This window comes from Felis catus, chromosome C1, assembly GCF_018350175.1.
Source record: "Felis catus isolate Fca126 chromosome C1, F.catus_Fca126_mat1.0, whole genome shotgun sequence".
Taxonomy (NCBI): Eukaryota; Metazoa; Chordata; class Mammalia; order Carnivora; family Felidae; genus Felis; species Felis catus.
The window spans coordinates 62,291,973-62,305,551 of record NC_058375.1 but is presented as its reverse complement, the minus strand read 5'-3'; the positions used below and the strand labels follow the sequence as shown (position 1 = coordinate 62,305,551).

At 38.9% G+C, this 13,579-nt stretch overlaps 1 protein-coding gene across 9 annotated transcripts in view; it reads left to right on the top strand.

The window, feature by feature from the left end:
• The window catches only part of ERICH3 (glutamate rich 3), a 110,347-nt gene that overhangs the window by 15,627 nt on the left and 81,141 nt on the right, over positions 1 to 13,579 (top strand). For 7 of the 9 annotated variants that reach the window (XM_006934846.3, XR_006584407.1, XR_006584406.1 and 4 more), the window contains exons 2-3: positions 10,800 to 10,893; positions 13,334 to 13,459. In XM_006934846.3, coding sequence (XP_006934908.2) covers positions 10,800 to 10,893; positions 13,334 to 13,459 — 220 coding nt within the window. Of the gene's footprint in view, positions 1 to 10,799; positions 10,894 to 13,333; positions 13,460 to 13,579 lie in introns of those variants that run through there. The other 2 variants (XR_006584409.1, XR_006584408.1) reach the window with 2 other exon arrangements.

Below are 13,579 nucleotides of genomic sequence, written 5' to 3'. Positions count from 1 at the left end.
AAAGGAGCGCTCAAACATGATGAAAGAAATTCTGGTGCAAGGTAGGGAGACAATGACCCTAGGAAAGGGACAGGTAGAATTCTATGAGAATTTCTGTGACATTCAGGCATCTTCTTTTTGAGTCCTTTGATCTGAGTTTACTGATGAGTTATGCCTACTTTTATAAGTATAACCTCAGTATCCTGAATATAAAATTGAGAGAGTTGACTAGACCTCATGTGGTCATTTCTATAAATAATCCTGTGGCTCCAGGTAAATACGTTTCCAGACCAGTAAACTTAGATCATCCACTTCAGGAAGCAGTCACAGCGTTTGACTTCATGGTGATAATTGCAAAAGGGAGAAGATTGAATTCTCCAGGGTCATGCATCCTATAAAGGGCAGAATTAGAATTTGACCTCATGCCTTCTAGCCCCAAATCTCATCCTTTTTTTATCTCATCAAATTTACTTGGGGCTGAAGTATTTGATATAGATTTATTTGCCTTAAATAACTACAGGAAAATCATTGCACCTGTTAACAGTTTTAGTGTCTGGTCACGTATTTCTTAAATTTTTTCACTCTTAAATGACAGACATGCAGTGTTCAGTGATAGGAAGCTACGTAGTTTAATTTTTCTTTAGTTTTCTGGTTATTGGCGCTGTTTTCAGAGATTTTATTTGGGAAAGTTGTTCCCATCTAGATTTTATTTACTTCTTTGCTAAGAATCTTACTGAGATTCAAAGTCTTAGTCTTGGTTTGTTGGCTTGAGTATGATGAGTTTCCTCACAGAGCTGAAATTCTGGGGATTCTTACAAGTCTTCTTAATGGACAGTGAGAAATCTATTTGGGTCAGGAGATGGAGCTCCATTGCTTGTGAATTGTAACATAATGCGAATCAAACCACAATATTCTATGATTTGTTTAACTTGCTTTCCCAATACAAAGACTTGATAAGTGAGTTGCAGAAACATTTTATCTGGTTGTCATTGCTTAGAACCCTATCTTGGCAGTGGAGACTTAAGGTAGGCCCTCCCCATCACTTCTCGGCCTTTTGGCTAAGATCAAGTGAAGGTAGGCCCTCTTTGAACACTATCAGACTCTACAAATTGCAGATTTGTAGATGCAAAGCACATCTTGATCATCTTTAGTAATAAAACCGTGCTCATTCACCTAAGTCTCATTTGATTTTGTTGAGCATAAAATGATGTAATCAGTTTTTCCAGATTGGTAGGTGAGTTGAACCTTTCCATTTGTGGCAATGTAAAGAGATATCTTGCATAAAATTTCTTTATTGAAATGCCACTGACAAATGTCAATGTGTTTTCCAGAGTCCTCATGCTCTTTTTGTTGGGGATAGGAAATGGCTGAACAGGTATATAAGCCCCTTTGGTCAAATATTGCATATAGAAGATGAATTTCTGGATAATACTATGTAAGGCATACTTCTATATGTTGACTCATATAATGAATCGTTTTATTTAATAGCTCCCATGATATATCTTGCCACTTACTTTTGAAATTTAGTTAGTGGTGTGCTGGTAAACTGGCTTTTCAGAAAGAAAAAGAGCCTTGATTTATATAGTGTCTGTTAATTTCTGTGGTGTAACTATTCCCACAATGGCCAATTTCAAGCTAAAAATGGCTTGCAAAACTCATGAAAATTTTAACAATTATCTCATTAGATCCAGTATGAGTCAGCTCCAATACTCCACAGTTACTACTTTTAAAATATACTTTTGTATGCTTTCTGATTATTTTATGTGTAAAATCCTCTAACCTCAATTTGAGGCTTCTAATGGTGGCAACCCTGCCATATTCTTGTATATGTCTTCTTTTCCTCTTCCTCAGATATATCTATATATGTGCAGTAATCAAGCATGTATAGTAACCTATGTCATCAATGCTAAGATTATTTTTTCACATTTTAACATTACTAAAATCATTTGTGCTTACATCAGTGGCATGCTGCAGTGTAATTGGCAACATTTTCTTCTTTCGTAATGTTTCATATAATAATTATTTGAATTTAATGAGATATGTTAAATGCTGGTTAATTAGTGTTTGGCGTGAATACAATTATATCCTGTGGGCTAATCTGTCATTTCACATATTAGATTCACCTAAAGAAGTTATCTCTATATTGTTATCCTTATAAGAAAAATATATGGGGGCACCTGCGTGGCTCAATTGGTTGAGCCAGGTCATGCTCAGGTCATGATCTCACTCTTTGTGGATTGGAGCCCCAAATCGTGCTCTGTGCTGACAGCTTGCTCAGAGCCTGGAGCCTGCTTCAGATTGTGTCTCCTCTCTCTGCCCCTCCCCCGCTCATGCTCTGTCTCTCTCTGTCTCTCAAAAAGACATAGATGTTAAAAAAAATTTTTTTAAGAAAAAGATATTGTTTGAATATATTTGTTCCACAGTATACCTCTTGTTCTTTTGCCTTAGTATTCACATTTGGCACATCAAAGTTTAGGCTCCCTTTTATTTTGTTCCTCCTGGTGTGTTTCCAAGAACTGCCTTCTTCCATCTGGGAAGTGTCCTTTTTGAAAGTGAGGATCACTGACACAACTGAACATGGTCATTGGAAAATATGTGTTGTAGCCTAATTGCCATAACATTCGACAGCCAGTGTTTCTGCTCCCTGGCATCTGGAATATAGGAAAAGGCACATGATAGACAGAATAATGGCCCCTCAAAAAAGTCAACGTCTTAGTCATCAGAACGTGTGCACATATTAAGTGGCAAGGGGAAGTTAATTTTCCACATGGAATTAAGGTTGCCAGTCAGCTGACCCTAAAATAAAAAGATTATTCTAGATTAATGTGGGTAAACCTAATGTAAGTAATCACAAGTGTATCTGCATAGGCAAGAGGGAGGCAGAAGAGCCAGAACTTTGGGCGCCTGGGTGGTTCGGTTGTTTGAGCGTCCAAGTCTTGATTTCGGCTCAGGTCATATCTCCCAGTTTGTAAGATAGAGCCCCACTCAGTGTTTGATGGTGCAGACTTGACCGGCCATTGCTGGCTTTGGCAATGGAAGGGGGCCAGGAGCCAGGAAATGTGGGGAGCCTCTGGAATGTGGAAAAGATCCTCCCTTAGAGTCTCCAGAAGGAATGCAAATGTGACGACACCTTGAATTTAGTCTAGTGAGACCCATTTTGAACTTCTGACCTCTAGAAGTATACGATAATAAATTTGTGTTATTTAAGCTACTAATGTACTTTGGTACAACAGCAATAATAAATTAGTATAAGCTTCATTAATTCAGATGGGCGAGGTCACAATTTGAGCTAAATAAAACTGGTTGTGTCAAAATTATTCTTTATATTCTCTCTGAACAAGTTTGCGAGAGAAATTTGCATCGTAAAGCAAATTACAGAAATATATATTAAAGAATAAGATAATTTAAAGATTTTGGTACATCTCTTTTATGCTAATGATATGGCCATTTATAAAGGAAAGTTATCTATTTGTTAATTTTTGTCTATAAGAATTTTAATTAAAATTTTTCTATTTCTATACTGGGGAATTTATGGAATTACATTTTTCTGTGAATATTTCATGATTCTTATTTTTCTGTCATCATACTTAGCATCCTGGTCCCTACCTGAGCAAGCCCTTGTGAGTGGCGTTTCACTGTGATCTGACAAATATTGTCAGGAACAGGTTTTAGGTTATATGATCTTCAACAAGTGACTTAACCTAAGGCTCAAATTCATATGTTGAAACCACAACCCCAGTGTGATGATATTTGGAGCTGGTGCTTTTGAGAGATAGGTCATGAGGATGGAGCCCTCATGATGGAATTCGTGCCCTTATGAGAAGAGATGAGAGAGAGCTTGCCTTTCTGTCTGCACTGTGCAGAGTACAAAGAGAAGATGGTTGTTTGTCAACCAAGAAGAGGGCTCTCACCAAGAAATCTGACCATGCTGGCACGCTGATCTCAGACTTCTAGCTCCCAGTATTGTGAAAACTATGTGTCTGTTGTTTAAGCCACCTAGTCCATTTTGTGACAGTGCTTGAACAGACTAAGACAGGAATTGGTACCAAGGAGTGGAATGCTGCTATAACACATACCTAAAAATATGGAAGCAGGTTTGGAACTGGGAATGGGTAGAGACTGGAAAAGTTTTAAGGTGCAAAAACTTTTTTTCCCCAGCTTTCTTGAGCTATAATTGGCATATAGCATTGTGTAAGTTTAAGGTGTGCAACATGATGATTTGACAAATGTATATATTGAAAAATGATTACCTTAGTAAGGTTAGTTAACACATCGGTCACCTTACATAATTAATTACTTTTTTTTTTGGTGTGGTGAGAACATTTAAGATCTCCTTTCTTAGCAACTTCCAACTATATAATACGATACCATTAACTATAGTCACCATGCTGTATTGTACATTAGATCCCCAGAGTTTACTCATCTTCTAACTGGAAATTTGTACCGTTTCACCAACATTTCTTCATTTCTCCCACCCTCAATCCCTGACAACCATCATTCTACTCTCTGTGTCTATTAGATCTTTTTTTCCTAATTTTTTTTAATGTTTATTTATTTTTGAGGGAGAAAAAGAGACAGAGTGCAAGTGGGGCAGGGGCGGAGAGAGAGGGAGACACAAAATCCGAAGCAGACTCCAGGCTCTGAGCTGTCAGCACAGTGCCTGACATGGGGCTGGAACTCACAAACCACAAGGTCATGACCTGAGCCAAAGTTGGATACTTAACCGACTAAGCCACCCAGGCTCTCCAGCCTATTAAATCTTTAAAATTGAGAAAAAAAATCCACATACAAATGAGATCATACAGTGTTTATATTTCTCTGACATATTTAACTTAGTATAATGCCCTGAAGATGCATCCATGTTATTTCAAATGGCATCACATTTATAATGCAAATATATCACATTTTCTTTATCCATTTTTCCATTGATGGACACTTAGATTATTTCCATGCCTTGGCTATTATGAATAATGCTGCAGTGAACATGGGGTGCAGATACCTCTTCAAGATCATGATTTCATTTCTTTTGGATGTATTCCCAGAAGTGGGATTGCTGAATCATAAGGAATTCTATTTTTAATTTTTTGAGAAACCTCCATACTGTTTTCTACAGTGGCTGCACCAATTTACACTCCCACCACCAGTGCACAAGTGTTCGCTTTTCTCCTCATCTTCACCAACACTCATGTCCTACCTTTTTTATAATAGCCATCTTAACAGATGTGAGGTGGTATCTTATTGTGGTTTTGATTTCCACCTCCCTGATGATTAGTTGAACATCCCTTCATATACCTGTTGGCCGTTTGTATGCTTTTTGGGGGGAAAATGTCTATTCAGGTCTTCTCATTTTTATTTGGATGGTGATGATGATGATGGTGATTTGCTACTGAGTTGTATGAGCTCCTTATATATTTTGGATATTAACCCCTTATCAGATATTTGGTTTGCCAATATCTTCTTGTGAAGGGATTTTCTTGTGATTCTGGTCAGGGCTCAGAAAGAAAAGAGAGCTGAAGAGAAAGTTTACTTCTCAGAGAATACATAAATAATCATGTACAGAATGTTGTAGAGATGTTGGTAGAAACAGATAGTAAAGGCCATTCTGATGAGGTCTCAGATGGAAATGAGGAACATGTTATTGGAAACTGGAGGGAAGGTGATCCTTGTTAGAAAGTGTCAAAGAACTTGGCTGAGTTGCGTTCATGTTTTAGTGTTTTGTGGAAGATGGAACAATCCAGGCATAGTTAGGTCACTTGCTCTCAGTTATGGAACCAGTGATGGTGAACCCAGGATTGAACTGGAACTGGAGTCTTAACCACGACATCTGTTTCTCTCACCAAGGGTAAGCAGTGTGGGAACAGGCAGTGCTGGGAGAGGAGGTTGAGGTTCAAGAGTGCTGAGGCCTGAAGAAATTCTTCTATCACTGTGAAAAAATGTTACCTTAGGTTTTCCCAGGACTGACTCATTAAATGATAATCTTGTTTTAGAGCTTTTAAACTTTAGGAAAATGGAAGATCTATAATAGGGGCCTAAAAGAAATTACATGAAACTATGTATGTGGGGATGCTTGCAATCTGCAGCATGGGATGGGAATATTACATTCCTTGCCCAGCTTAGGGCACGGAATCTGACATGGAGACACGTAAGCACTCATGATCTATTTGTGAATGAATCAGTTTATGACAGGAAGAAATGAAGGATGCCCACATGTGCATGCACACACACATATGCACACACTCTGTATGTGCACACACACTTCCCCACTAGATTGGGAACTCAGTGGGTGCAGGGTCTGTGCTGTCTCTGTATCCCTAGTACCTTATGGAATACCCTGAAAATAGTCAGTGCTCAATAAATGTCTGTGATTAATAATATTATAATGTCTGTCTGTTCATTTGGGGGTTTTATGGGATAGATTCTCTCTTTGGGGGCAGATGGAGGGATTGATAAGAAACCCCAACTTTATTATTTCAGAGCCTTATTTATATGTTCTACATTGCATGGGTTTGAGGGTTTAGTGTTGAAGCGCTGCAGCTGGAGAGACAGCACTCCCAGTGTATCAGCAGCCTGCTCCTCTAATCCCGATGCACCACAGGAATGTGGGGTGTGTACTGAAGTGGAGGAAAGGGACAGGGTTGCTTTGTTTCCTGGGGTACTGTTTTCCCTGGTGCATTAAGCCAGGTGGCCGGTTGTTCTCCACCCAGAGACCAGGAGGTGAGTAAGCAGTCTTGTGCATCTGATAAAGAAGCCAATGAGTTAGGCTGATCTGGGCATTTAGCTGTGGGACTTGGTGTGAACAGCATGGACTTTAAATGATACAGTCCCAGTGGCCTGGTAATTGCTGTGACCAGTGCTGTTGTTGATCCTATGGATGGCAGCAGGGGAGGCTCTCAGGACTGGGTAGTGTGACCAAAAGTCCAGCTTTGACCTGAGATGCAGAGAGTGACTTACAAAGGGAGTGGAGTGCTCCCAGGGCAACACAATTACCAACACAATCACCAAGTTCAGGTGAGGTGACCTCATCTGGCCCAGGGCTCTGCTGAGTATAAGAAAGAAAAGAACACGGTGTGTGTGTGTGTTGGGGAAACAGTGGCAGTGAATGGTGAGGACAAAGGCAGAAACATTAGAAAAACTCTACCAATATAAATTTGTGGCTGGGTCAGTAAAGTTCTTATAGTTGAGTAAATGCAAAGGGAGGCTACAAACCCATACCAAGCACAAATGAAGAGAAGCAGAGCAGGAGGAATCAAACAGACCATGACTGTGGCTGAGACACAGGATTACTACCATCTCCCTGTGGAGGAGGCTTCATGGTCAGAACAGGGTACATTTATATGTATACAAGAGAAATGTTTGCATTGACTGCTATCTTAGTACCATCAGGCTGCTCTAACAGAGTACCATAGACTGGTACCTTAAACAATAGAAACTTATTTCTCACAGTTCTGGAGGCTGGAAAGTCCAAGATCAAGGTGTCAGCAAATTCAGTGTCTTCTGAGAGCTGCTTCCTGGTTCATACATGGCCATTTTCTTGCTGTATTCTCACATGGGGAGACAAGGGAGCTCTCTGGTGTCTCTTTTATAAGAGCACTAATCTCATTCGTGAGGGCTCTACCCTCTGACCATATCACCTCCCAAAGCCCCCACCTCTTAATACCATCACATTGGGGGTTAGCACTCTAACATATAAATTTTGGGGGGAAACATTGAGTCCATAACAGCTGTTTTACTAAATCCATATACAGTTTACTCTAGTTACAATGTCTTGTTATCAGTTTGTTAACTTAAAGTTTCAGTACAAAAAATAAATTAGGTACTGCTGAAAAAGAAATGACTGACCCTGGATCGACCCAGCTAGTTATTTTTCAGCTTTTCTGCCAAGGCCAGTTGTAAATGATAGTCATGGAAAGAGTTGCTCTACAAATGGTATCCCAACCAGGGATTTTCAGTCTCTCCTAAAGGTGAGAAAGCTGATGTGTTCAAAGGTTTCAACTCAACTGGGCCTTTTAGTAAGACTGGAGGGGTGTCATGGACACAAACTTGTTTCGTAGGAGCCTGAGAGAGAAGAATTAAGATGAAGTGGTGCCAAAGCTGGCTAAGCTTTATCCTTAGGACCTAACTATTGCAACAAATTCTGAATTGAAAGAAGGGGCTTATTTTCAGTCAGTAGGGAAGTTAAAGTTTATGTTATCCTAACTTTTTGACCCTATTTCATTTAATCAGGGTTTTAGCGCTCATAGCTATCCTAAAACTATTGACTTTTTTTTTTTAAAAACTTGAGCCTGAAAAACAGACAAAAGACCATATATGATATCTGTCTAATGATTTATCTTAAGAATCTGTGAGCTGTGGAATCATGATTGTTAGGACCGAGAGACACCTGCTCACCTTTCTGAAATGAGTTGCTGAAAAGATATTCTGAGATTCAGAAAGGGTAAGGGATACAGTGTTGACCTTTTGGAGACAGGAAACCTTTGATGAACTATAGGACTCCAAGACAGTTCATTTAAAAGATAGTTTCAAACCATTATCTGGGGCTGGTTTCGTATGTGCATTACTGAAGCCCTCAGGTTGTCTTTTTACATAAACCCAGTGAAATAATGGTTTCCGCAGTTGTTCACACGTCGGCAACCCTCGTGTGGCATCTTGCTTTCTGGGTTTTGTAACGGCTTTCAGTGTCTTTTGTGGACAAAATTAAACTTTTCTTACCATTTGACAGTATATAACTTTCCTAAGATGGGCATTAAGGAGAAAAGAGAAAGGAAAAGGTCACCAATACTATCTCCATGTAATTAAGGCAGCTAAATAAAATTGTCACTAATGACATTTACTTGATTCTATGAGTCCCTGCTCTAGCCTCCAAGTAAGTTAAGGATCAACTGCTCATAGTATGTATACATTGTAATCTGTGTTGCAGGTAATAGGGTGTACATTTTTTTTAAGACAGCCTTATTTTAGGGTTATGTTTAGACTTGTGTTCTCTCTCTCTCTCTCTGCCTCTGTCTGTCTTCATCTCGCTCTGTATGTATACATATATATATGTACATATATTCACCTTTATGTATATGGACGTATATGGATGAACATATATACCTACATGTACATGTATGTGTATGTGCTTTTGTAAGGTGATAGTAATCAGTAGAGGATAAGTTAAAACTTAGAAAAAATAGCTTCAAACCTTGATTTATAGGCTCAGATTGACCATCTACCCAGGTATAACATCAATCAATTTGTTTGCTTTTAACTCTTAAAATAAAAGATCCTAGAAAGCAAAAGTAATTTGTGAATTTTGGGGGAAGGGTGGGGAGTTCTGGATGTGGAATTTGTAATGCCCGAAGTTCCGAAACCTCCCACAGAAGTCCACCAGAGTCGTAAGTCAAAGCCAAGTGGCAAGGGTCGTTTATTGCAGGTTCGAACCTGGTCCTCTGCGCACTCGTCGCCGGTGACGCAAGAGGCCACGATCAGGGTTGGTACAGCGTTTTTATAGACAGAGACAAATAGCACAGGGGAGGTTTCAAATTATGAGGGGCCTGATTAGTTGATTTTAAAGTAAGGACATTTGTTGTTCTCTGATTGGGCGTCCTTTGTCTGTCCTTTGGCGGGAAGGCTTTGTCCATTACTTGTGGCCGGAGGAAAAAAGGGGGAAGGGGGAAGGGGGTAGGGTAGGTGAGGAATGTGCTAAGCAAGCAGGTTTACAGAAGCGAGAAATGCCGGTTAGTTTATGTACAATCACTCATTCTATTACATATCAGACTACATTTAGGAAGGTTTACAACCCATTCTACTACACAGCGGGTTACATTCAGGAAAGGCCTCACAATGCTCGTAGCAAACAGCAAGCAAAACAGACTTCTCAGCAATTGTATTTCTTATCAAAGATCCATAATAAGCAGAAAAGAGAACCTAGCTTTAAACTAAGGCAGGGCTGTCATTTGGATTGTTCCTTTCAGAATTAATGACATTGTCTGGAAATATCTATCTATCTATCTATCTATCTATCTATCTATCTATCTATCTGGAAGTTAAGAGTTCTAAGCTGCTGACCTTAAATTTAGAAGTTTACACCAGTAAAAATAAGTCTCAAGCAAAATTGTGTTTTCATCTATTGACACACCATTATTTGGGAACACAATAAATAATATCTATAGGGATACCAAGAATAACACACGATTCTGGCCTTCCAATCATGAGTAATATAACTCAAGGTTTTGCAGGGGGTGGGGGGAGTGGAGTGGCAGGTCCATCCAGTTTGTGTCAGGGAATGTTTTCTGGAAAGAGATGATTGTTAATCATGGGTCTCATCCACTAGCTAAAGGGTCGGGGAAAGGCCTTGGCAGTAGAGGGACCATGTGTTGTATGCTGAAGTCATGAATGAATATGTTGAGGAGGTCCACGTAAGTTTGTTGCTAGAATTTAGGGTGAAACAGGAGGCTGAAGAGTCCTCTGAAGGAATTCCCAAGTTTTCCATCAGGCTTCCTCTGTGAGGGCTTTCCTGACAACTGGAGTTGGTTGTCTCCTTCTTTGTGTCCCCGTGAGTTATGCGTATTTCTGTTGTTGGATTTTTCACACCCAATTTAATTGTTCATGCCTGATTTCCATACTTGTGTGCAAAATAAACAATGTCAGGACTGTCCCAGTTCTTATCATAAAACCTGGAAAACAGTAATTGCTCAATACCTGTTTATTAAACACATGAATGATTGTCTGTCTGGACAAGTGAATGATTATGCACAGTTTGGGGATGAGAAAGTCAAGAATTGCCTTGGTTATCAAGCAACACTTCATAAAACCTTAATGGCTTCATTTTTATCTTCCAGATTACTTGCAGCATATAATAGTCTTACTGATAAACACCTGACTGGATATTTTAACAACACAAGGATAAGACGGCATCTTTTAAGATCAGGGCTGGTAAGATTTGGTTTACTTTCTACCTGCCCTCTTGTTTCATTAAATCCAGTAATTTCCTCCCTTTTCTGGTTTTCTTTTTGAGCTAATCAGTGACACCTACCTCCTCATCCCCCTTTTTTTTAGAAAAATTACTTCTTTTCCAGAGCTCAGATTATCTTTTTGAAGCTGTGTTTCAAAAGATAGGAAGAGAGGTCACAATGACTGCTAAAGCTACTTATAAATTATTGAGGAAAAACCCTATGAGCTTCCAATAGCATATTTTATTTATTTGTTAATTCATTTATTTATTCAACACGTATTCATTGAACACATTGTATGAGCCAGGAACTGTTAGGGATTAAGCACAGAGAAGACTTTACTGTCTTCAGGAAAAAAAATATTATTTTTAATAATCACAGAATAAGGTGTGGAAGACACGAACAGTTCAAAATTTCCCCTTGAATTTTAAAAACCTGTTTCATTTCTTGGGTTTATTGATAACATTAGTATCTTTTCTTAGCTCTAAAACTATCGTTTCCACAAAATTTCTATTCCTCTAAATGTATTTAATGTGAAAATCTTTAAAAAAAATACTACAGTTTTCCACTGAAAGAAATAGGCGTGGTTATACAAAGTGTGAGTAATGATTTTAGCTGTTTACCTTCTTAAAACACAAAGATTTCCTTAACTATTGTTGCCATGGTGTTGAAAGGATATGCATTGTGTTTCTAATTGTTGTTTTTGTGCTTGGAACTCTGGCAGGGTAGATCTCCTAAGAGCTTGCTTTTTGTCTCCTGGGGCTTTGTTATCAGACAGACCTGGCTGAAACCTGGCTCAGCCATTTACAAGTCATAGAATCTTGAGCAAATCACATACTTAACTTACTCAGCTCCAGCTTCCTCAATTGTGAAATGAAGATAATGATACCCAGCCCTCAGGATTGTTGCAGCAGTAAGAGAGGTGTAATGAATGCTTGTTGCAATTATTGTGGTTACTATTAACATTCCTTCTTTGGATAACAATTGGTAAGCTTTATGTATAAGTGGAAAGGACTTTGTATTTACTTATTAACATCATTAGCAAGTATTTATTGAACATTGGTTATGTAGCATGACAACTCAAATAAGGAAGATTTCTCTAGAACTTGTGTTCAGCATCATCTGGGAACTTGTTAGAAAATGCAAATTTTGGAGCCGCACTCCAGACCTGTTGTTGAGTCAAAAGCTGTAGGGTGAGGCCCACCAATCTATTTTCAACACTTTTCTAGGTAATTCTAATGTGAGCTCCAGTTTAAGAACTTTTGCCCTATAGGAGCTTCCAGTCTACTTGGGGAGATCAGATCTCCCCCAAGAGGGGGTGGGGGGGAGAACAATGACACCTGTTAACTGAGGAGGGAGCCACACACAGTGCAGAATGTTCTCAACATTTATTCTCATCTGGAAACATATGGCACGATATCCCGGGCGGAGAACACATCTCAAAGACCGTAACTGAGTTATTTGTGATTGGGAACACTTTCTAGAACCACACACCCCTTTTTTTTCCATCAGGGAAAAAAAAAAGATATAAAAAAAGATCATCAGTAACCAATCACTTGTAACACCAATCTCCTTGGTCCCAGTGCTCCAATATGTTGCCACAACAGTGTTAAAAAACTACAGTTTTCAAAATTAAGAAATATGTGGGCTTGGATTAGACCTGAAAGAGCAGGGCATAATTAAGTGGAAAGGAAGAAGATGAACACTCCAGGACAGAAGATACAGAAAAATACCACAAATATGCTCTCAGGAAGGATTAAAAGCAAAAGCAAAGAAAAATAAGTAAATAAAAACCAGAAACTACCACTCCTGGCATTTTCAATGATGCCAATTGAAAGCAATCTGGAGTCTTTTATATGTGCAGCACTGCATAATCTGAAAGAAATCTGAATCATGACACATTAAATTACATTCTGGGTTGGAGAGTGGAAGGAGAAAAAACCGTGAAAATAAAGTAATGAAACCAATTGTTTTTAAAACAAACTGATGAGAACCTCTATAGCTTACGTGTTTTGCCCTTCAACGTTATTTCCTGTGAGATCATCAGTCCTGTGATCACTGCTCCTATTCATTGTTTCAAGGTAGCACTCCACCTCTTCTTCCCAAATGTGTTCAAAAGACAGACGTGAAAAGAACACCTGGGTTCCATCAAGGAGAAATTGTGACTCTAATGAAAACCTTGTTTTAAACGTCAAGTGCACCACCTGTGTGTTTTTTGCCAATGCTGGTATATGAGACCGATTTTTTTCCCTTATGAAATATTCATGAAGAGTGAGTTTACCAGCCATAGTAGTATGCCCTTTTAGGCTTAGAAGACGCTGCCCCTCTCTCTGTCTCTTTGTCACGCCATCTCTCCATTTTTGGTAACAAACAATACATTTTTTGCTTTGTATTTCCATGTATGTTTTATTTGTTCATGACAGATCACAAGAAGTGGGAGAATACTTTCCGAAAAAGAATACAAACTAAATATCATGAAGAGGGATCACCAAAAATATATCCGGGAGTGCCTAGCTCAGGCTATTTTCCATAAGGTTCTTGATATGGAGGTAAAGTATTCATATTTTCTTTATAATAGATAGTTTCTAATATGATAATTAATACTACTTCTGTACTAGAAGCAGAGGAATTCCTCCTGTATTTCATTAAAAAGGAATGGAACAAGGTGC